This window comes from Oncorhynchus mykiss, chromosome 27, assembly GCF_013265735.2.
Source record: "Oncorhynchus mykiss isolate Arlee chromosome 27, USDA_OmykA_1.1, whole genome shotgun sequence".
Classification (NCBI taxonomy): Eukaryota; Metazoa; Chordata; class Actinopteri; order Salmoniformes; family Salmonidae; genus Oncorhynchus; species Oncorhynchus mykiss.
Window position 1 is genome coordinate 37,503,161 of NC_048591.1, and position 22,304 is coordinate 37,525,464.

The following is a 22,304-nucleotide window of genomic DNA, read 5'->3' on the forward strand; positions in this document are numbered from 1 at the left end:
TCATAGTTTTGATATCTTCACTATTATTCTACAATGTAGATAATAGTTCACATAAAGAAAAACCTTTGAATGAGTAGGTGTGTCCAGATTTGACTGATAGTGTACATATCTTTTTTGACTGTAATGAAAATCAGGCTGTTGATTATGGCCTGTGGAATGTTGTCCCACTCCTCTTCAATGGCTGTGCGAAGCTGCTGGATACTGGCGGGAACTGGAAATTGCTGTCATACACATCGATCCAGAGCATCACAAACTTGCTCAATGGGTGACATGTCTGTTGAGTTTGTAGGCAATGAAAGAACTGGGACATTTTCAGCTTCCAGGAATTGTGTACAGATCCTTGCGACACAGGGCTGTGCATTATCATTGGTGGATGAATGACATGACAATGGGCCTCAGGATCTCTTCACGGCATCTCTGTGCATTCAAATTGCCATCAATAAAATGCAATTCTGTTCGTTGTCTATAGCTTATGCCTGCCCATACCATAACCCCACTCAGTTCACAATGCTGACATCAGCAAACCACACAACGCCATACACCTGGTCTGCGGTTGTGAGGCCGGTTAGACATACTGCAAAATTCTTTAAAATGACATTGGACGCGGCTTATGGTAGAGAAATTTAAATTAAATGATCTGGCAACAGCACTAGAGGACATTCCTGCAGTCTGCAAGCCAATTACACGCTCCCTCAAAACTTGAGACAGTGGCATTGTGCTGTGTGACAAACCTGCACATTTTAGAGTGGCCAATTATTATCCCCAGCACAAGGTGCACCTGTACAATGATCATGCTGTTTAATCAGCATCTTGATATACCACACCTGTCAATTTTAGAATAAGGCTGGAACTTAACAAAATGTGGAATAAGTCATGGGGTTTGAATAGTTTTCGAAGGCACTGTATATAATGTATTTTTTCACACTGTTTGGTGTATTATCTATGTGTGTACATTTGTACTAACATCCATACATGATGTTCTTCCTCTGGGCAGTGAAAGCCGACCTGGTTCTGAGTCCGGTCCCTTGGGCCAGCTTGTGCGCGCACACACTTTCCCAGGATAGGTTCAACCAGCACAGTCATGCTGCAAGCTCAGTTTCCACTTCAAACTCTCAATATGAAATAACAGAACCTGAAGCTTACACACACACACACACACACACACACACACACACACACACACACACACACACACACACACACACTTCCTATTTCAGGTCTCAAACAGAGGGACGGAAAGACAGACAGACACAGTGATTTGATTCAGGGGACAGAGGGAGGGGTAGATGGATGGGGCGAATGGAGAGGAAGGTGATACTTAAAGAGCATAATTACCCACAATCCCCTTTAACACAAATTACAGCCCAGACAGGAAGAGACCTCATCAAGCTTTTCACTGCGTGTGTGTGTGTGTGTGTGTGTGTGTGTGTGTGAAACTGAGCCATAGACATTCTGGGTTTTTATCTCAATCAAATACTACTAATGCAACAGGTTCCTAGTCACTGTTTAGACGGTACCAGACACCCCCTATAAAACACACTCTCCTTTCTCTGTCCAGAAAAGGACTGCTTCACAACACACACACACACACACACACACACACACACACACACACACACACACACACACACACACACACACACACACACACACACACACACACACACACACACACACACACACACACACACACCACCAGTGTGCGTTCTTTACAGACAAAGACAGACAGACCAACAGATAGATAGACATCCATGAACCAGCGCCTCTGGTTGAAGTATATGCATGCCCCACTAATACCATCAGCCAGTCAGTGATCAGCGTTTAACTCCACCCCTAAAAACCAGACACCAAGAAAGGCAGCCAGGCCTCTTCGGTGCAGTAGGCAGGCCTCTTCGGTGCAGTAGGCAGGCAGGCCTCTTCGGTGCAGTAGGCAGGCCTCTTCGGTGCAGTAGGCAGGCCTCTTCGGTGCAGTAGGCAGGTCTCTTCGGTGCAGTAGGCAGCGTGTCAGCCTTCTAATCTGAAGGTTGTGAGTTCACAGAGGGAAGACTGTTTCACAACAACAAACTCAAAGCCTCTACATATTTAAAAGAAACATTCAAACTGAACCAAAAAAAAGACAAAAGCTCAATACTTTAATCTTAAAGCACCAAAAATAAACTTTACAAAAACATGATTCAAAAAAACTATACAAATGAAATGAAACTTTAACAACAACAATATAAACTAGTTTTTAGGCTAGTTTGAGTTTCTAAGTGCCCACACTAATTCCCACGTCTCCACGTTGAACACCCTGTTCAGGAGGAGTATGCTAAACTTACGCTTTACACACAACCGAGTCACTCGTCAATGGGAACTCTGAACCATTGACAAAAGACTACCGAGCAGTATGAGCAGACACCTGGTGCTGTGGCTTAGTTGGTTAAAGCGCCTGTCTAGTAAACAGGAGATCCTGAGTTCGAATCTCAGCAGCGCCTTTTTTACAACGGCAGGGAGTGTTTTCATTACCCAGCAAGGCACGCATCCATGCACCATGAATAAAACACTCCCAAAAGCCCAGAGGCACCATTAGGTGCTGTGGCTTAGTTGGTTAAAGCGCCTGTCTAGTAAACAGGAGATCCTGAGTTCGAATCTCAGCAGTGCCTTTTTCCTAATCGGCAGCATGTAGTTCTACCAGCGGCTTGAGAACAGATCATGTTCCACCAAAAGTTTAAAAGACACAAACGGGGATATGTCCTGCTGTTCAGTGGTCATCTCAATGAATGACGTGCCCATTGAGTCTGGACTGGAAACAGCCTTCAATTTATTAATAAAACACCTAATAATGGCAGGGAGTGTTTTCAGCAAAGAGCAAGACTCATCCATGGCACATTAAGAACCATGAAAAAAGGTATCTGCAGATCCTTAAGCAACCACCACTTAGTTGGTTAAAGTGTTGTTGGTCTAGTAAACAGAAGATTCTGAATTTGAATCTTAGTGGTGCCTTTTTAACAATGGCAGGGAGTGTTTTCAGCAAAGATCAAGGCTCTCAACCATAGCACCACCATTTTGTTAAAAACTGTTTTTTTTTTACTGCAAAAACTGCAAACCTTTCTGCCCCTCTCCCTCACTTCCCTAACCTTTCTGCCCCTCTCATTCCCCTTTCTGCCCCTCTCCCTCCCTTCCTTAACCTTTCTGCCCCTCTCCCTCCCTTCCCGAACCTTTCTGCCCCTCTCCCTCCCTTCCATAACCTTTCTGCCCCTCTCCCTCCCTTCCCTAACCTTTCTGCCCCTCTCCCTCCCTTCCCTAACCTTTCTGCCCCTCTCCCTCCCCTTTCTGCCCTTCTCCCTCCCTTCCCTAACCTTTCTGCCCCTCTCCCTCCCCTTTCTGCCCTTCTCCCTCCCTTCCCTAACATTTCTGCCCCTCTCCCTCCCCTTTCTGCCCCTCTCCCTCCCCTTTCTGCCCCTCTCCCTCCCTTCCCTAACCTTTCTGCCCCTCTCCCTCCCCTTTCTGCCCCTCTCCCTCCCTTCCCTAACCTTTCTGCCCCTCTCCCTCCCCTTTCTGCCCCTCTCCCTCCCTTCCCTCCCCTTTCTGCCCCTCTCCCTCCCTTCCCTAACCTTTCTGCCCCTCTCCCTCCCCTTTCTGCCCCTCTCCCTCACTTCCCTAACCTTTCTTCCTCTCCCTCCCTTCCCTAACCTTTCTGCCCCTCTCCCTTTCTTCCCTAACCTTTCTGCCCCTCTCCCTCACTTCCCTAACCTTTCTTCCTCTCCCTCACTTCCCTAACCTTTCTGCCCCTCTCCCTCCCTTCCCTAACCTTTCTGCCCCTCTCCCTTTCTTCCCTAACCTTTCTGCCCCTCTCCCTCACTTCCCTAACCTTTCTGCCCCTCTCCCTCCCTTCCCTCCCCTTTCTGCCCCTCTCCCTCCCTTCCCTAACCTTTCTTCTTCTCCCTCACTTCCCGAACCTTTCTGCCCCTCTCCCTCCCTTCCCTAACCCTTCTGCCCCTCTCTCTCACTTCCATAACTAACCCTTCTGCCCCTCTTCCTCCCTTCCCTAACCTTTCTGCCCCTCTCCCTCACCTTTCTGACCCTCTCCCTCACCTTTCTGCCCCTCTCACTCACTTCCCTAACCTTTCTGCCCCTCTCCCTCACCTTTCTGTCCCTCTCCCTCCCTCCCTCCCTCCCTCCCTCCCCTCTGTTCCCTATCCTCCTCCAGTCCTCTTTTCCTCCTTCCCTTTCTCCCTGCCTTTGTCTACCTACCTTCCCCTCTCCCTCCATTCCTTTCCTCCTTCCCTCCCTCCAAGACATCCATATGAGTTCACACTCCAAATATGCTCAAGCTCTAGTTCTCTCAGCTCTCTTTGACTCACAGAGACAGGAAAAAATTAGGCCTACGTGTGGTATGCACGCACACACACGATCTTTGGACATGTCTTTGCCACTCAGGTAACGCTGCCATGGCTAGCTCTGCTGTAGGTAAACAAGCAACCAATGATCAGATCACACACACACACACACACACACACACACACACACACACACAATCCCCAAAAGCTCATTTACACCTGGTTAAATATGAAATATTATCTATTGACTGGTATCACCGAGGACAGAATATGGCAGTTTGAATCCTGCAGACAAGCTCACATAACTAGCATTCACAGGCTTTCTGATAGGTGTGGTTGTGTTATTTAATGACCTTTGGCTGTATTGTCGACCGTGTTTGCTGTGTTTTTTCATAAGTAATGTGTTTTGACAAAGGCATGAAAACTAAATGTCCTCAAGAGAGAGGACGATAAATGAAATCTGAATTAGAAACGCATGTGATCATGTTAGCTTCCTCCCATCTGAGCTTCCCGCTGTACTCAGCAGCCTGGATTCATAAACTAATTAATTAATAAAGTAGATTCTTTCAAACAACCCTTTCTTCCTCTCCTCTCTACTCCTCCCTACATCCTCCTCTCTGTCCCTCTCTTCGTGAAGAAACAAAAACCTTCCTTTCATCTCTGTGGCCAGAGAGAGATCAACCATTACCCACAATCCTCTGGTCCTTCCCACCTCTTCCTGTCATTCCTGACTGTGTGAAGGTTATTATAGTAAACTAAATCTGAAACTAATACGAAAACTAATCATGAAAGAACAATTTAGTAACTGAAATAAAATACTTAACAAATTCATCTGAAAAACTCAAACTACTTGTGGAATCGATAACAGCTGGTAAACCATTTTAACCAAATCAGAGACCCAGCCGTTGTATAATATAAAATAAAAACAATCATGAATTATGTTAAGTTTTAGTTTGGGTGAAAATAGAATGGGATTTTCAAGCTACTGAATCTGGAGGGTAAATAAAATACATTTCTAAACAAATGTTATTCGTCACATGATTCATAAACAAAAGGTTTACTTATGGGCCCTTCCCAACGCAGTGAGAAAGAAACTAGAGAAACATTAGAAAAGTCAAACAAATAAAAATTAGTAATGATAACTTGGCTGTATACACGGCCCTCCATTTCCTGTGGTCCGTCATCAGCTCCTCTGTCTTGCTCACGATTAGGGAGAGGTTGTTGTCCTGGCACCACACTGCTAGGTCTCTATTTTTTAATTTTACCTTTATTTAACTAGGCAAGTCAGTTAAAAACAAATTCTTATTTTCAATGACAGGCTAGGAACAGTGGGTTAACTGCCTGTTCAGGGGCAGAATGACATATTTTTACCTTGTCGGCTCGGGGACACGATCTTGCAACCTTTCGGTTACTAGTCCAACGCTCTAACCACTAGGCTACGCTCTGACCTCCCTATAGGCTGTCTCATCGTCGTCGGTGATCAGGCCTACCACTGTCGTGTCATCGGCAAACTCAATGAGGGTGTTGGAGTCAGGCGCGACAACGCAGTCGTGGGTGAACAGGGGGTACAGGAGGGGCCCGTCTTAAGGGTCGGCGTGGCAGAGGTGTTGTTACCTACCCTCACCACCTGGGGGCGGCCCGTCAGGAAATCCAGGATCCAGTTGCAGGGGGAAGTGTTTAGTCCCAGTGTCCTTAGCTTAGTAATGAGCTTTGAGGGTACTATGGTGTTGAACGCTGAGCTGTAGTCAATAGACAGCATTCTCACGTAAGTGTTCCTTTTGTCCAGGTGGGAAAGGGCAGTGTGGAGTGCAATAGAGCTTGCGTCATCTGTGGATCTGTTGGTGCGGTTTGCAAATTGTCGTGGGTCCAGGGTGTCTGTGATGATGGTGTTGATGTGATGATCTGGCTCACATGTGAGTAGCATGTGAGTGCTACGGGGCGATAGTCATTTAGACAGGTTACTTTGGCGACCTTGGGGCACAGGGTCTATGGTGGTCTGCTTGAAACATGTATTACAGACTGGGTCAGGGTTGAACATGTCAGTGAAGACACTTGCCAGTTGATCAACACATGCTCTGAGTACACATCCTGGTAATCCGTCTGGCCCTGCGGCCTTGTGAATGTTAACCTGTTTAAAAGGTCTAACTCACTTCGGCTACGGAGAGCATGATCACACAGCTGTCCGGAAAAGCTGTTGCTCTCATGCATAGTTCAGTGTTGCTTGCTTTGAAGCGAGCATAGAAGGCATTTAGCTCGTCTGGTAGGCTCACGTCACTGGGAAGCTCGCAGCTGTGTTTCCCTTTGTAATCCATGATAGTTTGCAAGCCCTGCCACATCCAACGAGCATCAGAGCCGTTGAGGTAGGATTCGATCTTAGTCCTGTATTGAAGCTTTGCCTGTTGGATGGTTCGTTGAAGGGCGTAGCGGGATTTCTTATAAACGTCCGGACTAGAGGTCAACCGATTAATCGGAATGGCCGATTAATTAGGGCCGATTTCAAGTTTTCATAACAATCGGAAATCTGTATTTTTAGACACCGATTTGACACCATTATTTAATCTTTATTTAACTTGGCGAGTCAGTTAAGAACACATACTTACTTTCAATGACGGCCTAGGAAAGGTGAGTTAACTGCCTTGTTCAGGGGCAGAATGACAGACTTTTACCTTGTCAGCTCGGGGGTTCAATCTTGCAACCTTACAGTTAACTAGTGACAGTGACAGGGGCTGTGTCACTGGCGCTCTTTCATGCAGTCCCTAGGAGGGGTGCGTCACTTGAGTGGGTTGAGTCACTGATGTGATCTTCCTGTCTGGGTTGGCGCGCCCCCTTGGATTGTGCCGTGGCGGAGATCTTTGTGGGCTATACTCGGCCTCGTCTCAGGATGGTAAATTGGTGGTTGAAGATATCCCTCTAGTGGTGTGGGGGTTGTGCTTTGGCAAAGTGGGTGGGGTTATATCCTTCCTGTTTGGCCCTGCCTGGGGGTATCTTCGGATGGGGCCACAGTGTCTCCTGACCCCACCTGTCTCAGCCTCCAGTTTATGCTGCAGCAGTTTATGTGTCGGGGGGGCTAGGGTCAGTTTGTTATATCTGGAGTACTTCTCCTGTCCTATTCGGTGTCCTGTGTGAATTTAAGTATGCTCTCTTTAATTCTCTCTTTCTTTCTCTCTCTCAGAGGACCTGAGCCTTAGGACCATGCCTCAGGACTACCTGGCATGATGACTCCTTGCTGTCCCCAGTCCACCTGGCCGTGCTGCTGCTCCAGTTTCAACTGTTCTGCCTGCGGCTATGGAATCCTGACCTGTTCACCGGACGTGCTACCTGTTCCTGACTTGCTGTTTTCAACTCTAGAGACAGCAGGAGTGGTAGAGATACTCTGAATGATCGGCTATGAAAAGCCAACTGACATTTACTCCTGAGGTGCTGACCTGTTGCACCCTCGACAACCACTGTGATTATTATTATTTGACCGTGCTGGTCATTTATGAACATTTGAACATCTTGGCCATGTTCTGTTATAATCTCCACCCGGCACAGCTAGAAGAGGACTGGCCACCCCTCATAGCCTGGTTCCTCTCTAGGTTTCTTCCTAGGTTCTGGCCTTTCTAGGGAGTTTTTCCTAGCCACCGTGCTTCTACACCTGCATTGCTTGCTGTTTGGGGTTTTAAGCTGGGTTTCTGTACAGCACTTTGATATATCAGATGATGTAAGAAGGGCTTTATAAATACATTTGATTTGAACTAGTCCAACGCACTAACCACCTGATTACATTGCACTCCACGAGGAGCCTGCCTGTTAGAGCCTGCCTGATGCTACCATGTTGTGTTGCTACCATGTTGTGTTGCTACTATGTTGTGTTTGCTACCATGTTGCGTTGCTACCATGATGCTACCATGTTGTGTTGCTATGTTGTTGTCTTAGGTCTCTCTTTATGTAGTGTTGTCTCTCTTGCAGGTCTCTCTTTATGTAGTGTTGTCTCTCTTTATGTAGTGTTGTCTCTCTTTATGTGAGAGAGAGAGAGAGAGAGAGAGATTGGGATGGTGTTCTTCGGCTTGCAAGCCTCCCCCTTTTTCCTCCAAACATAACGATGGTCATTATGGCCAAACAGTTCTATTTTTGTTTCAACAGACTAGAGGACATTTCTCCAAAAAGTACGATATTTGTCCCCATGTGCAGTTGCAAACCGTAGTCTGGCTTTTTTATGGCGGTTTTGGAGCAGGGGCTTCTTCCTTGCTGAGCGGCCTTTCAGGTTATGTCGATATAGGACTCGTTTTACTGTGGATGTAGATACTTTTGTACCGGTTTCCTCCAGTATCTTCACAAGGTCCTTTGCTGTTGTTCTGGGATTGATTTCCACATTTCGTACCAAAGTACGTTCATCTCTAGGAGACAGAAAGCGTCTCCTTCCTGAGTGGTGTGACGGCTGCGTGGTCCCATGGTGTTTATACTTGCGTACTATTGTTTGTACAGATGAACGTGGTATCTTCAGGCGTTTGAAAATTGCTCCCAAGGATGAACCAGACTTATGGAGGTCTACAATATTTTTTTCTGAGATCTTGGCTGATTTCTTTTGATTTCCCATGATGTCAAACAAAGAGGAACTGAGTTTGAAGGTAGGCCTTGAAATACATCCACAGCCTATCAGAAGCTTCTAAAGCCATGACATCATTTTCTGGAATTTTCCAAGCTGTTTAAAGGCAGAAGTCAATTTAGCGTTTGTAAACTTCTGATCCACTGGAATTGTGATACAGTGAATTATAAGTGAAATAATCTGTCTGTAAACAATTGTTGGAAAAATGACTTGTGTCATGCACAAAGTAGATGTCCTAACCGACTTGCCAAAACTATAGTTTGTTAACAAGAAATTTGTGGAGTGGTTGAAAAATTAGATTTAATGACTCCAACCTAAGTGTATGTAAACTTCCGACTTCAACTGTATATGTGTCTATATGCCTGTCTAGCTATATGCCTGTCTAGCTATATGCCTGTCTAGCTATATGCCTGTCTAGCTATATGCCTGTCTAGCTATATGCCTGTCTAGCTATATGCCTGTCTAGCTATATGCGTGTTTAGCTATATGCGTGTCTAGCTATATGCGTGTCTGGCTATATGCCTGTCTAGCTATATGAGTGTCTAGCTATATGCGTGTTTGGCTATATGCCTGTCTAGCTATATGCCTGTCTAGCTATATGCCTGTCTGGCTATATGAGTGTCTAGCTATATGCCTGTCTAGCTATATGCCTGTCTAGCTATATGCCTGTCTAGCTATATGCCTGTCTGGCTATATGAGTGTCTAGCTATATGCGTGTTTGGCTATATGCCTGTCTAGCTATATGAGTGTCTAGCTATATGCCTGTCTGGCTATATGAGTGTCTAGCTATATGCGTGTCTGGCTATATGAGTGTCTAGCTATATGCGTGTCTAGCTATATGTGTGTCTAGCTATATGAGTGTCTGGCTATAAGTGTGTCTGGCTATAAGTGTGTCTGGCTATATGCCTGTCTAGCTATATGACTGTCTAGCTATATGCGTGTCTAGCTATATGTGTGTCTAGCTATATGAGTGTCTAGCTATAAGTGTGTCTGGCTGTATGCGTGTTTAGCTATATGCGTGTCGAGGTGTTTTGTCCTCTCCGATTAAACAAGCCCCAGGATTAATTAGGGTTAATAAACTCAGAGCAGCTTTGGGGACTAAAGAGTTAAGATCTCAGATTTTCAGAGGAAAGTGTGTGTGTCTGTGTGTTTCTAATTTATGTGTCTATGTGCATCAGCAAGCACATACAGTGCCTTGCGAAAGTATTCGGCCCCCTTGAACTTTGCGACCTTTTGCCACATTTCAGGCTTCAAACATTAAAATATAAAACTGTATTTTTTTGTGAAGAATCAACAACAAGTGGGACACAATCATGAAGTGGAACGACATTTATTGGATATTTCAAACTTTTTTAACAAATCAAAAACTGAAAAATTGGGCGTGCAAAATTATTCAGCCCCCTTAAGTTAATACTTTGTAGCACCACCTTTTGCTGCGATTACAGCTGTAAGTCGCTTGGGGTATGTCTCTATCAGTTTTGCACATCGAGAGACTGAACTTTTTTCCCATTCCTCCTTGCAAAACAGCTCGAGCTCAGTGAGGTTGGATGGAGAGCATTTGTGAACAGCATTTTTCAGTTCTTTCCACAGATTCTCGATTGGATTCAGGTCTGGACTTTGACTTGGCCATTCTAACACCTGGATATGTTTATTTTTGAACCATTCCATTGTAGATTTTGCTTTATGTTTTGGATCATTGTCTTGTTGGAAGACAAATCTCCGTCCCAGTCTCAGGTCTTTTGCAGACTCCATCAGGTTTTCTTCCAGAATGGTCCTGTATTTGGCTCCATCCATCTTCCCATCAATTTTAACCATCTTCCCTGTCCCTGCTGAAGAAAATCAGGCCCAAACCATGATGCTGCCACCACCATGTTTGACAGTGGGGATGGTGTGTTCAGGGTGCTGAGCTGTGTTGCTTTTACACCAAACATAACGTTTTGCATTTTTGCCAAAAAGTTCAATTTTGGTTTCATCTGACCAGAGCACCTTCTTCCACATGTTTGGTGTGTCTCCCAGGTGGCTTGTGGCAAACTTTAAACAACACTTTTTATGGATATCTTTAAGAAATGGCTTTCTTCTTGCCACTCTTCCATAAAGGCCAGATTTGTGCAATATACGACTGATTGTTGTCCTATGGACAGAGTCTCCCACCTCAGCTGTAGATCTCTGCAGTTCATCCAGAGTGATCATGGGCCTCTTGGCTGCATCTCTGATCAGTCTTCTCCTTGTATGAGCTGAAAGTTTAGAGGGACGGCCAGGTCTTGGTAGATTTGCAGTGGTCTCATACTCCTTCCATTTCAATATTATCGCTTGCACAGTGCTCCTTGGGATGTTTAAAGCTTGGGAAATCTTTTTGTATCCAAATCCGGCTTTAAACTTCTTCACAACAGTATCTCGGACCAGCCTGGTGTGTTCCTTGTTCTTCATGATGCTCTCTGCGCTTTTAACGGACCTCTGAGACTATCACAGTGCAGGTGCATTTATACGGAGACTTGATTACACACAGGTGGATTGTATTTATCATCATTAGTCATTTAGGTCAACATTGGATCATTCAGAGATCCTCACTGAACTTCTGGAGAGAGTTTGCTGCACTGAAAGTAAAGGGGCTGAATAATTTTGCACACCCAATTTTTCAGTTTTTGATTTGTTAAAAAAGTTTGAAATATCCAATAAATGTCGTTCCACTTCATGATTGTGTCCCACTTGTTGTTGATTCTTCACAAAATCTTTATGTTTGAAGCCTGAAATGTGGCAAAAGGTCGCAAAGTTCAAGGGGGCCGAATACTTTCGCAAGGCACTGTATTAGCTAACTAGTTTGCTAATTCTAGCCACAGAAAACAGCGGCTATAGATACAAGTGAAAACAGGAAGAGCAAGCAGAGACTGAGAAGGAGTTAGCACAACATCTGTTTCCTCAAACAAAAGCAACAGCAACGCTGCATAGAGGCGATCTGTCCTCGAACAGACGCGCGTGTGTATGTTGTCATAAAACATCTATGCATTGAGTACACAGATACGAGAGAGCAGGCGGGGGGGTTCCTTCTGTCGTCAAGCTGGGATGGGGGCAGTGTGCCATTACTGCTGCTGTACTCTGAACACACACGCACTAGAGCTCTTTGCTATTTCCCTTCTGCGACCAACTTCTTCCTGACTCCATGACTCTCAACTTGAGCGAATAGAACAAACCAGGCCTGTCCACTTTATGAAAAAGGGAAACGCCAAACCCAGCGAAAGGAGAGAAGGGCAGAAAAGAGAGAGAGAAACATTTGTGCTGCGCTGGTTTCCTGTGTTGACTTCCAGCTGTGGGAGGTCGGGAGAGAGAAACAGAGCGAGAGAAACAGAGAGAGAGAAACAGAGAGAGATAAAGAGAGAAAGAGAGAGAGAGAAACAGAGAGAGAGAAACAGAGAGAGGGAGAGAGAGAGGGAGAGAGAGAGAGAGAAACAGGGAGAGAGAGAAACAGGGAGAGAGAGAAACAGGGAGAGAGAAAAAGGGAGAGCGAGAAAGAGAGAGAGAGAAACAGAGAGAGAGAGAGAAACAGAGAGAGAGAGAAACAGAGAGAGAGAGAAACAGAGAGAGAGAGAGAGAGAGAAACAGAGAGAGAGAAACAGAGAGAGATAAACAGAGAGAGATAAACAGAGAGAGAGAAACAGAGAGAGAGAAACAGAGAGAGAGAGAGAGAGAGATAGAGAGAGAAACTAAGAGAGAGAGAGAGAGAGAGAGAGAGAGAGAGAAAAAAGAGAGAGAGAGAGAGAAAAAAGAGAGCGAGAGAGAACAGCAGGAAATGCCTTTCTCATATCCCAGATCTGTGTTTTCTTCCAATAAATATGAATACTGGAATACTCCTCCTCTTTCGCTCCTCAGTTGTTTTTTGTAATACGATTGAAGTCTCTGTGTGTATGTGGCATGTAGTGTGTGTGTGTGTGTGTGTGTGTGTGTGGCATGTAGTGTGTGTGTGTGTGTGTGGCATGTGTGGCATGTAGTGTGTGTGTGTGGCATGTAGTGTGTGGTATGTAGTGCGTGTGTGTGGTATGTAGTGTGTGTGTGTGGTATGTAGTGTGTGTGTGTGTGTGGTATGAAGTGTGTGTGTGTGTGGTATGTAGTATGTAGTGTGTGTGTGTGGTATGTAGTGAGTGTGTGTGGTATGTAGTGAGTGGGTGTGGTATGTAGTGAGTGGGTGTGGTATGTAGTGTGTGTGTGTGGTATGTAGTGTGTGTGTGTGGTATGTAGTGTGTGTGTGTGGTATGTAGTGTGTATGTGGGGTATGTAGTGTGTATGTGGGGTATGTAGTGTGTGTGTGTGTGGTATGTAGTGTGTTTGTGTGGTATGTAGTGTGGGTGTGTGTGTGTGTGGTGTGTGTGGTATGTAGTGTGTGTGTGTGTGGTATGTAGTGTGTGTGTGTGTGGTATGTAGTGTGTGTGTGTGTGTGTGTGTGGTATGTAGTGTGTGTGTGGGGTATGTAGTGTGTGTGTGTGTGTGTGTGTGTGTGTGTGTGGTATGTGGTATGTAGTGTGGGGTATGTAGTGTGTGGTATGTGGGGTATGTAGTGTGTGTGTGTGGTATGTAGTGTGTGGTATGTAGTGTGTGGTATGTGGTATGTAGTATGGGGTATGTAGTGTGTGGTATGTGGTATGTAGTATGGGGTATGTAGTGTGTGGTATGTGGTATGTAGTATGGGGTATGTAGTGTGTGGTATGTGGTATGTAGTGTATGTAGTGTGTGTGTGTGTGTGGTATGTAGTGTGTGTGTGTGGTATGTAGTGTGTGTGTGGGGTATGTAGTGTGTGTGTGTGGTATGTAGTGTGTTTGTGTGGTATGTAGTGTGTGTGTGTGTGTGTGTGTGTGTGTGGTGTGTGTGGTATGTAGTGTGTGTGTGTGTGGTATGTAGTGTGTGTGTGTGGTATGTAGTGTGTGTGTGTGTGTGTGGTATGTAGTGTGTGTGTGGTATGTAGTGTGTGTGGGGTATGTAGTGTGTGTGTGTGTGTGGGGTATGTAGTGTGTGTGTGTGTGTGTGTGTGTGTGTGTGTGTGTGTGTGTGTGTGTGTGTGTGTGTGTGTGTGGTATGTGGTATGTAGTGTGTGGTATGTGGTATGTAGTGTGTGGGGTATGTAGTGTGTGTGTGTGGTATGTAGTGTGTGGTATGTAGTGTGTGGTATGTGGTATGTAGTATGGGGTATGTAGTGTGTGGTATGTGGTATGTAGTATGGGGTATGTAGTGTGTGGTATGTGGTATGTAGTATGGGGTATGTAGTGTGTGGTATGTGGTATGTAGTGTGGGGTATGTAGTGTGTGTGTGTGTGTGGTATGTAGTGTGTGTGTGTGGTATGTAGTGTGTGTGTGGGGTATGTAGTGTGTGGTATGTGATATGTAGTGTGGGGTATGTAGTGTGTGGTATGTGGTATGTAGTATGGGGTATGTAGTGTGTGTACCTCATGTCCTCCAGCAGGTCACATTCGGTCTGATGTTTGAGGTGCAGTCTGGTCATCTGCTCTATGAGAGTATTCTTCAGCTCCTGGGTTACTTTGACCTGCAGGGAGGGACACAGTCACACTGTCAGTCAATCAGTCCATCAAAAGGTACATTCAGCTACATGAAGTTACCATAAGTAACGGGGTGACTTCGAAGCAAGAGCCTTGTCATCTCATTAGCATTAGTCCACCCTGCTACCAACTGCACAGACACACCCACTGGTGTAGAGGAGGGTAATCAACGGTAAACTGGTGTAGAGGAGGGTAATCAACGGTAAACTGGTGTAGAGGAGGGTAATCAACGGTAAACTGGTGTAGAGGAGGGTAATCAACAGTAAACTGGTGTAGAGGAGGGTAATCAACAGTAAACTGCTGTAGAGGAGGGTAATCAATGGTAAACTGGTGTAGAGGAGGGTAATCAACGGTAAACTGGTGTAGAGGAGGGTAATCAACGGTAAACTGGTGTAGAGGAGGGTAATCAACAGTAAACTGCTGTAGAGGAGGGTAATCAACGGTAAACTGGTGTAGAGGAGGGTAATCAACAGTAAACTGGTGTAGAGGGTAATCAACAGTAAACTGGTGTAGAGGAGGGTAATCAACAGTAAACTGCTGTAGAGGAGGGTAATCAACGCTAAACTGGTGTAGAGGAGGGTAATCAACGGTAAACTGGTGTAGAGGAGGGTAATCAACGGTAAACTGGTGTAGAGGAGGGTAATCAACAGTAAACTGCTGTAGAGGAGGGTAATCAACGGTAAACTGGTGTAGAGGAGGGTAATCAACAGTAAACTGCTGTAGAGGAGGGTAATCAACGGTAAACTGGTGAAGAGGAGGGTAATCAACGGTAAACTGGTGTAGAGGGTAATCAACGGTAAACTGGTGTAGAGGAGGGTAATCAACAGTAAACTGCTGTAGAGGAGGGTAATCAACGATAAACTGGTGTAGAGGAGGGTAATCAACAGTAAACTGGTGTAGAGGAGGGTAATCAACGGTAAACTGGTGTAGAGGAGGGTAATCAACGGTAAACTGGTGTAGAGGAGGGTAATCAACAGTAAACTGGTGTAGAGGAGGGTAATCAACGGTAAACTGGTGTAGAGGAGGGTAATCAACGGTAAACTGGTGTAGAGGAGGGTAATCAACGGTAAACTGGTGTAGAGGGTAATCAACGGTAAACTGGTGTAGAGGAGGGTAATCAACAGTAAACTGGTGTAGAGGAGGGTAATCAACGCTAAACTGGTGTAGAGGAGGGTAATCAACAGTAAACTGGTGTAGAGGAGGGTAATCAACGGTAAACTGGTGTAGAGGAGGGTAATCAACGGTAAACTGGTGTAGAGGAGGGTAATCAACGGTAAACTGGTGTAGAGGAGGGTAATCAACAGTAAACTGGTGTAGAGGAGGGTAATCAACGGTAAACTGGTGTAGAGGAGGGTAATCAACGGTAAACTGGTGTAGAGGAGGGTAATCAACGGTAAACTGGTGTAGAGGAGGGTAATCAACAGTAAACTGGTGTAGAGGAGGGTAATCAACGGTAAACTGGTGTAGAGGAGGGTAATCAACGGTAAAATGGTGTAGAGGAGGGTAATCAACGGTAAACTGGTGTAGAGGAGGGTAATCAACGGTAAACTGGTGTAGAGGAGGGTAATCAACGGTAAACTGGTGTAGAGGAGGGTAATCAACAGTAAACTGGTGTAGAGGAGGGTAATCAACGGTAAACGCCGTTTGCCCACCTTTTGTGGTAAAATGCATCGGAAATATAGGGAGTACTACTTTACTCACCGCGAACAGCGATCAACGTTTACTCAGCGCAACGACCAACTCACCCACCCACGCACGCAAGCACACTCATTATCAGCCATTGGGTATGTTTACATGCACAGTAATAATTACATATTAAATTGATTATGGCAGTATGGCGTTAGTCATGTAAACACCAGAAGGCGTTAGGTTAGGAAGTTAGGAAGATTTTGTACTGTGAGAGTTTTTTTGGCTGTTCAGGTACACAACATTTTTTCTGGAGGCAAGCCGAAGTTCGGAGAGAAAGTCTACGCCCCTTCGTTGGCGAAAGGTCAATGGTAGAGATTTGTCAATAAACCCTGTTGTCATTCAACGGGAGACTAAACATCTTAACTAAACATCTTAGTTAGATGTAAAATTGACCGACTAAGATTACTTTGTCAAAAAACATCAAAGTTAATGACAGATTTCTTGAATTAAATTAAATTAATTATGTCTATTTGAGAAAGTGTATACTGGCTATGGCATCTCAAAATAGACAAACAGTACTATCGCCACTTTATTGTTTTCTTCAAGCAAATATCTTTTAAGGGAGTATGCGAGCACACTCGGTTCGGCTGGCCGAGTTCGGCAAGGGGCCAAAGGAACTGAAGTATGCTGACGCCTTTGCTTATCTTAAATCGGAGTAAAGTTACGAAGTAAGCATACGCCGATTAAAGCACCTGGTTTTCTGCGCAATCTTGAATCTCAAATGATCAGGACATGTCAACAGCTTGATCTGTTCCAGCGGTGTATTTGATCTGAGCATGTACCAGCACAAGCAGCGCAAGCAGCGCAAGCCTTCCTCTTATTGTGAGTGAAGATAGTTTGGGGAAAAACTGAAAGTATGCATCTTAGCAGTGGCGATTCTAGATTGTATGGCTCCCTGGGCAAACGCAAACGCAAACCCCCCCAACAAAATAACTAATTTTTATTCCGAAATTTGGAACAACAAATTAATAATCATAAACTTTAAAACTATATAAATATATATACAAAAATAAGACACATAAATATCCAAAAAGAAGTAACAAAGACAAATACATAAAATCTAAATAATAATAATAAGTTTCCCATGCTTGTTCAATGAACCATAAACATTTAATGAACATGCACCTGTGGAACGGTCGTTAAGACACAAACAGCTTACAGACGGTAGGCAAATAAGGTCACAGTTATGAAAACTTAGGACACTAAAGAGGCCTTTCTACTGACTCTGAAAAACATAAAACGAAAAATGCCCAGGGTCCCTGCTCATCTGCGTGAACGTGCATTACGCATGATGCAAGGAGGCATGAGGACTGCAGATGTGGCCAGGGCAATAAATTGCAATGTTGGTACTGTGAGACGCCTAAGACAGCGCTACAGGGAGACAGGTCCTCACCAGACATCACCGGCAACGACATTGCCTATGGGCACAAACCTAACGTCGCTGGACCAGACAGGACTGGCAAAAAGTGCACTTCCCTGGCGAGTCGCGGTTTTGTCTCACCAGGGGCGATGGTTGGATGTGTTTATCGTTGAAGGAATGAGCATAACCACAAAGCCTATACTCTGGAGGGGGATCGATTTGGAGGTGCAGGGACCCTCATGGTCTGTGGCGGTGTGTCACAGCATCATCGGACTGAGCTTGTTGTCATTGCAGGCAATCGCAACACTGTGCATTACAGGGAAGAAATCCTCGTCCCTCATGTGGTACCCTTCCTGCAGGCTCATCCTGACATGACCCTCCAGCATGACAATGCCACCAGCCGTACTGCTCGTTCTGTGCGTGATTTCCTGCAAGACAGGAATGTCAGTGTTCTGCCATGGCCAGCGAAGAGCCCGGATCTCAAGCCCATTGAGCACGTCTGGGACCTGTTGGATCGGAGGGTGAGGGCTAGGGCCATTCCCCCCAGAAATGTCTGAGAACTTGCAGGTGCCTTGGTGGAAGAGTGGGGTAACATCTCACAGCAAGAACTGGCAAATCTGGTGCAGTCCATGAGGAGGAGATGCACTGCAGTACTTAATGCAGCTGGTGGCCACACCATACTGACTGTTACTTTTAACCCCCCCTTTGTTCAGGGACACATTATTACATTAGTCACATGTCTGTGGAACCTGTTCAGTTTATGTCTCAGTTGTTGAATCTTGTTATGTTCATACAATTATTTACACATGTTAAGTTTGCTGAAAATAAACACAGTTGACAGTGAGAGGACGTTTCTTTTTTTGCTGAGTTTAGAAACAAATTGTAGTATATAAATACAAATAAAAAATATAATTGATTTATTACACTATTACCCTTTTGCTAACAAAAACACAAATAAAACTAAGTTGTACAAATCCTATGTCACACAAATACACAAATAGATAACACACTTACTGTGTCGGGAATAACCGATAAGAGAACCTGATTATTACACTACTGCACTTCAAACAAGAAACACACAAACTAAATTGCATTACTAATTCCATTAGTACTGTACAAAGCTAGAGGGGAGCTATTTGATAGATTCCCCGCTCCTCCTACCTCGGGCTTCCTGTGGGGAGACCTGAGGTCAACCTAACCCCCCCATCTCGTACTTTTGAGTGGGACACCTTACCAGGCAGTAGGCTGCCTAGCTCACAAACTAGAATCGGGACACCCACTCCGAAAAGGTTAATTGACCCACAGTCCCACACGGTGACATGATATCATTGATGTGACGTGCAAATAAGCGATAGAAAACCAATCGTGCAAATGTCACCATTTGGAAATTTTTTTTTTTTTATGTTTTTTGTGCGGGCGCCCCATGCCGCCTCCGGCAAGATGCCGCCTCCCTCAGGCAAGATGCCGCCTCCCTCAGGCAAGATGCCGCCTCCCTCAGGCAAGATGCCGCCTCCCTCAGGCAAGATGCCGCCTATACCTAAATCCTCCACTGCATCTTAGAAATAGTTTCACATGCAAACATTATATGTCTGAACTCCGAATCAAATAGGCTTCGCAAAAATAACATGGTCAAACATGTATTTTGAATAGTGATTTTCTGGATTTATTTAAGGGTCATCAGGTCGCCCGATTTCAGATGTGTCATGTAAACAGGATTATTAGGGAAATCATTCTTCTTGCAAAGCATGACAACGTCTTAAATTACCTATTATATTAGCCTGACTATCCATAATACAATCTTACTATTGTGTGCATGCAACAGTACTCATTGTCTCTTGGGGGGAGAATTCCACTGACTATTCACTGGGGTTATGCAGTTGGAGATTCATGACTGTTCTAGACAAATCAACAACACAGAGCACAATCAGTGTGTGCTGTAGCTTTCATGTTGCCTGCCTTTGAAGATGGAGGGGGAGTGGTCCATGGTGGGGCTTATCAGGGAAAAGTGACTTCCCTCCATCTCTCCTTTCAGTCAGTCACATATGAAACAGAAAAAAATGAGAGAGATGGCAGGGAGATAGAGGAAAGCTAGATGAGGGACAAAGGGGAGGGAGAGAGAGATGGGGACTGAGAAAGAGAGAGACGGGAGGAAGAGCGAGAGAGAGAAAGAAAGAGAGATGGGAGGAAGAGAGAGAGAGAGAGAGAGGGGGGGGGGGGGGGAAGAGAGAGAAGGGGAGGAAGAGAGCGAGAGAGAGAGGGGGGGAGGAAGAGAGAGAAGGGGAGGAAGAGAGAGAGAAGGGGAGGAAGAGAGAGAGAGAGATGGGGAGGAAGAGATGTACTCTCTATCTGACCCATAAAGGGGAGGACAGGACGTGACATGTTCAGTCTGCCCACAATGTGTCTGACAGACCCAGTGGAGCAGCAACAGCACCCGGGAATATCCGATAATTAACTGAAAGCTGTGCCGAGGTACTGCAAGCCAGTAATTGGTTCTCAGACACCTCTTCTAGAATAACTAAGATCATGAAAGAGAAACACAGACTCCCTCTCTCACACACAACATGTGAATGGCAGACAGAAAGAACAAAGGGACACTATGCTTTGTTACAGTATATTCTACATTGTACCAGAGAGTTGTCGCAAAACACACGCACAAAGGGAAGACGTGTGCACTGTAAACAATGTCCCATGGACACACTGCATACTGTACTACCCGCAGAGGCCATGTCGTTAATTACCGGTGAGAAACCTGATGACTCACTACTTGTCTCTATAGTACGGAAAATAAATGCACCGTGTGTGTTGTGTGTGCAGTCGGTAATAACCAGACAGCTGTGATTAACAACGTTATTAACCGTTCACTGACTAACAGCGGAACATTCCTTCTCCGTCTTTTGACTTAACCGCGAGAATAAAATAGTTAGCTAGCTACGTTTTGTCCAAATACACTAAAAGTCAAGGCAAGGGCGTGTTAAAATCACACAATGGAACATTGTTGTGGCTACCAAATGCACACTCGCATCATATCTTCTGGTTAACAGTGTTTTACGAGGGGAAGAATCCGTCACTTCTCCCCAGTCCAGATGACAGCGTTAACATCGGAGCTGTCATGCATGTTTATGTCCCGTTCATCAGCGTAACGTTACTTCAGATGGTGTTTCGAAATACATTATCAACTACCGTTATATCGTTCTGGAAGACTAACGTTAGTTATATCTGTTGGGCTATTCAACATTTCGCTGACGTTAGCCAAAGATACTGAGCCCTTCTATCTGCGGTCAACAAGCTAGCAGACAGCGGTTCCTCAAGACCTCAACCAGACCTAACTATCTGACCAGCTAGCTAACCAGACAGCTCGTAGTGCATAGCTGGTTGGTATAACTATAACCAGGCTTGAAATTGACAACCGAATACAAATACTATAGTTACAATATTTGCAACACCACATGTGGTTTATAATACTAGCAAGCTAGCTAAGTAGCTAATGTTACACATCAATGTTATTAGCAAGTCAACATCCCACTGTTTGCTACTAGTTAGCCAGCTATCTATCATAGAGAAATAGTCAAGTAAAGGGGGAAAAACTCACCTTTCTCGGTGGGGGCTGCATGTTGAAGCATTGATATGAATGGCGTATTCCTTAAGAAATGTTTATTCCAAATACATCCAATGTGGGCTGGATAATTCGTCAAGTCTGCACGGAGGGAAGATGTGAAAATTACAGTCAGATTTGTACTCTGGCGATTAAAGAATTAACGCGAGCGATGGCTAAACCAACTCTATACTAACAGACTTCGTCGGGACAACACCGCAGGCGGGTTTCAGAGAGGACTGGGAAATTATGGGGAAACCAATTGAGGCCAGAGGTGTGGAGGCTTCCCTGCGTAATGACGCACAACTGCACCACCCTGTGTTGATGGGGGGTAAAGGCACATCAAACAGCGCCAGAAACGTTCCTTTATTTTATTTTCTTTACATAGCTCTATAACAGTCCTTTCTTGTTTTAAACCGCTAACATCAAAATCCGAATATGTAGCTCTTGTAATAGCGGCAACAAACAAACAAAAATCAGAAACGAATGGTGGTTTTACGTGAAACTTGTCGTGATGACAATACGCCGTTGCTGCTTCGCCAGCTGCGTCTCTGGACCTGCATAGCAACAAGAAAGTGTAGTCGATCGAAGAAACATCGATTGAAGGTAGAAGAGCCAGATCGGCCAGATATGCCTATCCCAGATATATAGATTTTCGCCCTTCATGAATTTACGCTCTTTATTTCAGTTCAAGTCAAACACATACAGACACACATCTATGGCACACTTTACTTGTGAGGACTTTTTGGGAACCAACAATTGATTCCCATTCAAAATCATATTTTCCCTTACCCCTAACCCTAATGCTAACCATAACCTGAACCCTAATTCTAACGCTAACCCTAACCTAACCCCTAAACCTAAAATAGCCTTTTTACAAGTGAGGACCAGCACATTGTTCTCACTTCTCTGAATTTTAGTTGGTATACTGTTCTTGTGAGGACTTCTGGTACTCACAGGTATAGTAAAACACGTACCACACACACACATACAATCCCAGTCCCAGTGGTTTAGTAGGGCACTACACTCCAATGAGCCAACAGTTAAAGGAATGCATTACAATTGAGATTGTTTGAAGTCCATGTAATGAGTTGGCACCTGTATCAATCTCCGACGTGAAAGATATGGTACAGTTGAGAGGACAGCAACATGAATTGTCAATTTCCCAGTGTTTGGTTTTCACAAGGCATAATGTGACCCATGTCGTCCAAAGGGTT

The 22,304-nt window shown here is 44.9% G+C and overlaps 1 protein-coding gene and 2 non-coding genes across 6 annotated transcripts in view; 2 read left to right on the forward strand and 1 right to left on the reverse strand.

Moving 5' to 3' along the window:
• Window positions 1-21,477, reverse strand: part of LOC110512371 (F-BAR and double SH3 domains protein 2) — a 107,307-nt gene extending 85,830 nt beyond the window's left edge. The window contains exons 1-2 of one of the 4 annotated variants that reach the window (XM_036964898.1): window positions 21,085-21,477; window positions 14,336-14,433 (exon numbers count right to left, since the gene is read on the reverse strand). In XM_036964898.1, the coding sequence (XP_036820793.1) occupies window positions 14,336-14,433; window positions 21,085-21,105 (119 nt within the window). In that variant the 5' untranslated portion in view covers window positions 21,106-21,477. The remainder of the gene's footprint in view (window positions 1-14,335; window positions 14,434-21,084) is intronic. The other 3 variants (XM_036964899.1, XM_036964896.1, XM_036964897.1) reach the window with 3 other exon arrangements.
• trnat-agu lies at window positions 2,401-2,474 on the forward strand. The gene has a single exon. It is a non-coding gene; the product is annotated as a tRNA-Thr (tRNA).
• On the forward strand, window positions 2,569-2,642 carry trnat-agu. Its single transcript has one exon. It is a non-coding gene; the product is annotated as a tRNA-Thr (tRNA).
• Window positions 21,478-22,304: the final 827 nt, after the last annotated feature.